This window comes from Eurypyga helias, unplaced genomic scaffold (genome assembly GCF_000690775.1).
Source record: "Eurypyga helias isolate BGI_N326 unplaced genomic scaffold, ASM69077v1 scaffold45955, whole genome shotgun sequence".
Lineage (NCBI taxonomy): Eukaryota > Metazoa > Chordata > Aves > Eurypygiformes > Eurypygidae > Eurypyga > Eurypyga helias.
In genome coordinates, this window is record NW_010252966.1 from 1 (window position 1) to 5,049 (window position 5,049).

Here is a 5,049-nt window from a genome sequence, read left to right on the forward strand (position 1 = left end):
GGGGGGCGAGGGTGAGCCCGCAGAGGGGCCGGCCTGGGGGGTGTACAGCAGGGTTTTCTGAAGGATGCACACACGTACGCACACAAATGCAGTTGGTTTAAATGTATGGTAGCTTTCTCTCCAGTGTCATTTGAATAATTCAGTGAGCCCCACTACCAGCTGTACTTCTGAAGCCTCTTCCATTCTTTTCTGCATTATAATTTTGGTTAATTTTCAATTTTAGGCCCTACGTCTCTGCAATTTGTGTATGAATAACAGAATAATTTTCCTCTTTTGTTTCGCCTTTCCTGTTCCTGAATCTAAATAAAGATGGCTTTTTAGTATTAAAAGTGGAAGAAAATTACAGGTAATTATCTTTGACGGTAAAAACGCTGTAATCAGCGGGCTACATGAAAAATTACTCTAATTATGGCTGCATTTAAGAGAATGGAAAAAAACCTTCTTGTGGATAAAAACCTTAAATTGTCCCCAATGTCTGCTTCAAATTGGATGGCACTGCAGCTGGAGGCTTTGTTCAGAATTGATCCTGGGGAGCTCTGAACCCAAAGTTTCACAGTGGGAAGGGGAAAAAAAGAAAAGAAAACATTTTTCCTAATGTAACAATACGAATGGTAGAAAATGACAAGACTGATCGGTTTTAAACCACTCTGAAGACTGACTGAGCGTGGAAGTTGCTCAAAAAAACCCAAAAAAACACCCCCCAAAAAACTGGTATATTGGTAAGTAGTCTTTGCTTTGTGTCTAATTATAGTGACTGTCCTTTTGCACGACTGTATGTAGCTGTCATTATATGGAGCACTCTGAGGATCTCTATTGACTTCTGATAAATGGCTCAGTGGTTTCAAGGTTCATAATTTGAAGGATGCCCAGGTCTCTAGCCATTAATTCTCGCAGTATGGGGCACCCAGCTTGGATGAGGAAAGGGCTTTTCATTTGCAGTAGTTGCTGTGCTTTCCACAAGCTAGTGAGGCTGGAGCTGGCTGGACAGCGTGTTGTGTGCCTGGGCACCTCTCAGGGCTTTGCAAAACATTCCTCAGCTTGCATTGTCTGCTCTTTAAAAAAAAAAAAAAGAAAAAAGAAGGGAAAAAAAACCAAACCACAAAGGAGGGCGCCTCCTTTCTTAATATTTTGGAGTCTCCAACCTTTGGGAAGAAAGACGAGAAAGCTCAGCTCAACTGAGCAGCGAAATCGCAGCAGAAATGGCCGGGTGATTAGAAACTTCTTCTAGGCTTTGCGGTCTCGGTATCTCCTGTCTTGGTCGTAGCCTTAAAACTAACCAAATCACCAGCTACAGCTACATCCCCCTCCCCCTCTCCATCTTTGCTGGCAAGATACGTGTGCAGGTAGCGGTGTTTGTGCGTGCAGGCGAGCGGGGGGGAGAGCGTCCAGCTGCCCGGGCTGAACTCAGGGGGCAGGTCGGGATCCGCTAAGGGGAGAGAAATAGGAGCCAGGCGGGCGTTTTGTGGCTTTTACTCTATATATGAAAGAAGACAAAACCATACAAAGTATATGTACAACTAAAATTCAACAATATATACAGAAAGGTTGCTCGGGGGAAAGGTCCCTCTGGCTCAGCGGGTAGCGCTGGACCTTCCCTCCCCAGCCCGAGCCCGCGGCGGCGGGTGCAGCCGCGGGTCCCTCGCTCTGTCTGTCCTGCTCGTCTCCGGGAGTCTGTCCGGCTGTGTGCGGGTGTGTGCGGGTGCGGGCGAGGGGGCTCTTCGCGGGAGAGACGGTGGTTTCTTCTGAGCCGCAGCCCATTGCATTTTGAGAAAGCATGCAGGTTTTGCTCTGTGGTAATGTTCTAGTCTTACAGTATATTTTCATTTTTAAACCAGTTCTCATTTTTTTCCCCTCTTCATTTTTTTTAATCCCTTCTTCTCTTTTACTTTTCTTTTTTTTTTTTTTCCCGGTCCGGATTTGGTGAATAAAAATGAAGGAGCTTTGACTAGTCTCTCTTTCATCATGTAATGTCTTTAGCTCATTAAACAAGTAAAAACGGCTGCCATGGTAGATTCAGGTTCTTCTTGTGGGCAAAGTCTGTAAAAAGTTTGTTTTGACGTATACTCCACAGAGAAAGAGGCTGGTGCCTTGGAGTCCAAAGGAAAATATCCTAAAGAGAAGTGTCTTCTGTGCGCCAGAATGAAAATTGTGTCTTTCTGTTCAAGATCAATCGCTGAGGTTACTTAAAAAAAATAAAATAAAATAACGCCACTCCGTCTCTTTGCCGCATCTACAAGTTCACACAGAGCCTGTTAGCTGGCACGGCTTGGCAAAGCAGGGGAACTTTTTGCCATGTCGAGACGAGACGTTCTTGGGAGGTTATTTCTCTTGGACAATTCACATCATTTGTGGTCTCTGCATTGTGTCTTGATGTGGAGAAGAATACCAGTGAGAATAGCCAGGCATGTAGCTGTTGGGAGGCATATTGACTCCCTTGGCAGAAGCTGAAACGTCCCAGACTGGAGGCAGAGCCGGAGAGCGAGGGGAGAGGGCAGCGGAGCCGGGCAGAGGGTCGCTCTCATGGGGGTTGCTGCCCTGCTTCAGCAGCTTCTTGAATTTGGAGCGCTTGTTCTGAAACCAGATCTTCACCTGTAAAACCAAAACGCAGCCGTCAGCATCCAGGGCAGGGTAGAGAGAACCCTGGGGATCCCCGTGGGTTTGCCCTAGAGGAGGTCTTGGAATCCCACGCCAGTCGGGTGTGGGGATGGGGAAAGGGGAAAGAGGGGTAACAACTGCTTCTCTCGGGCTCTGGATGCAGCTGGGGAGAACAGGAGAGGCAGAGTGGAGCTGGAAAGCGAGAGAGATGCAGGTTTTAACCTGGAACGTTGTTTTCCCTGGGCAGGCCAGACTGATCAAGCTGAAGCAAGAGTACAGGATCTGAGCTTTCCTGGTTCAATGCCTCGTTCAGAATTTTGGAGGTCATTTGATCGTTTGGGCAAGCTGTTGTCAAACACAGGCAATCATATGATTTTGTGCCGGGAGACAGGAGCCAATAGACAAAGGGCATCTTACGAGAAAATCGCGCATCCCAAACTGTGCACGATCCAGCGGTCCTTGCTGATGTGACGGGGGAGGAGGCACAAGGGAATCAGGATTCTGGCTTTATTTTTAAAGTTGGTTTTAAAGAGAGGAAAAGCCTCTTTTCTCGGAGGATAATTGGCTATCAAGATTGCTTTGGGTCTCATCCTGCTCCCAGTCCAGCAGAACTGCTGAGGAAGAAGCCTGCACTCGATGAAGCATGCAAGGATCAGTGCAAGGATCAGGCCCACGCTGGCAGATCAGGGTTATCATAGGCATGATATCCATGAAAGGCATCCATCTACACATATTCCTTAAAATCAAACAAACAAAGACAACAACCCCCACGTGTGTATTTGACCTTGGAAACTTGGAAGATGTAACGTTAGGGCATAAGCAGGGGTTCTTGTCTAGCTGCGTGCTCAGGATCTGGCCCCCTAAATCTATGCCTGCAAGAGAGAAGGTGAGACTGCAATAGAGACAGAGTGTGCATGCTAAGGATACTAAAATCCCATTTGTAAAACCATCAGGTCTATTCCCATGATTAATTTTTGCTGAGTATTTAAAAATCTCTGGCTGGAAGGGACAGTCGTCAACGGCAGTGATAAAATCCTGAAGTTATTTGTTAAGCTCCTAAATTCACACGATTACATTTTACCCAAATTGATCCCATCTATCCATGCACTTCTTCAGAAACCCCAGCCTGGGAAGCCTGTAATGCCTCATGTGTCTTTCAAGCTCAAATTAGCAGAATGGCACAGCTACTCCAACCACACTTAACTATGGCTTAACCTGCTATAAATTTGTACATGGCTGTCTTTGATCTTCAGATCTATTATCACCTTTTGTACATTTTGCCCAAGGGTAACCACTGCATTTGCGTTAGTCATCCAGGATGAATTAACTATTGATTTTACAGGTATTTCCTAGCGTGTTCCTGCTTCCCCTTTCCCTATAGGTTGCTAAGAAGCAGCTTCGCTTCTCTTTTAGCTCAGGCCCAGCGATTTCTTGCCTTTGTTTTGTTCTCCTTTTCACAGCTGGGCAATTGCATCTCGGTGTTGGAATTATCCGAGAATGCAGGAGATTTTAAAACGTTATGTGTGGCACCAAAAGGGAGCGTTTGCTCACCAGACAGCCGAGGGAAGGGTGCATTCATCTCCTTCTGCGATGGCCCGGGCTCTCTGCCGTGCATTACATAAGTCCTATCACACATAGATGGGGGGAACCATGTGAGTTTTACCTTTTCTACCGTCCCCACACAGAGGCCATAACGTATAGGGAGCATCGTACTTTGCTTGGCCTTCATTGCTCGCGCAGGATCTCAGTGTTTTGGGATTCCCAGTAATTACCTGTGTCTGGGTAAGTCCCAATGAAGCTGCCAGTTCAGCTCTCTCTGGAAGTGCCAGGTACTGAGTCTGCTGAAAGCGATGATTCAAAGCCTGGAGTTGTAGACTAGAGTAAATGGTTCGAGGCTTCCGAATCTTTTTCCCTTTTCCATTGAATCTGATTTCACCGTTTTCAATCACTGTGGTTTTTTGCTGATCTGCAAGCAAAACAACACAGCTGAAACATCACCCTCCTTAGCAATTTAACACGGGCATTGTAGCTGCCACGGCTCCCAAAAACCCAGCAGCCGGCCCCGACGCCGGTTCAACGCCACCGCGTACACACGGGCTCCGGCTCCCGGAAGGCACGCCGGCACCCACGCTGCTGGCTTGGGAGCTCCCGGCGGGAGACACAACTGCCCGGGCATCGTGGGCACGCTGTCTTTCCTCCGGGGGGCGGAGGGGGAATTAAAAATAATATTAAAGCGAAGCGCGCGGCGCTGGGGATGCTGAAGGGATGCCTGGTTCCGGGGGCCGCCCGGGTTTTACCCGGCTAATTCACTTCGCGTCGCCGGTTTGGTGGTCAGTGAATCACCAGTCCGAGACTTTTAACAATGCTTTTCTCCCCCTCGCCCCCCCCCGCTCCGTGAATACCTACAAATGAGGGGTTCCTTGCAGAAAAAAATACATAAATCAGACGGCCTCC

At 47.7% G+C, this 5,049-nt stretch overlaps 1 protein-coding gene across 1 annotated transcript; it reads right to left on the reverse strand.

The window, feature by feature from the left end:
* Nucleotides 1-2,337: 2,337 nt before the first annotated feature.
* Nucleotides 2,338-4,561, reverse strand: DLX6 (distal-less homeobox 6; the record flags this gene model as incomplete). The annotated part of the gene is made up of 2 exons (XM_010152525.1): nt 2,338-2,589; nt 4,368-4,561. Coding segments are annotated over 2 exons (446 nt in total), but the record flags the coding sequence as incomplete, so codon positions are not given.
* Between the last annotated feature and the right edge of the window lie 488 nt (nt 4,562-5,049).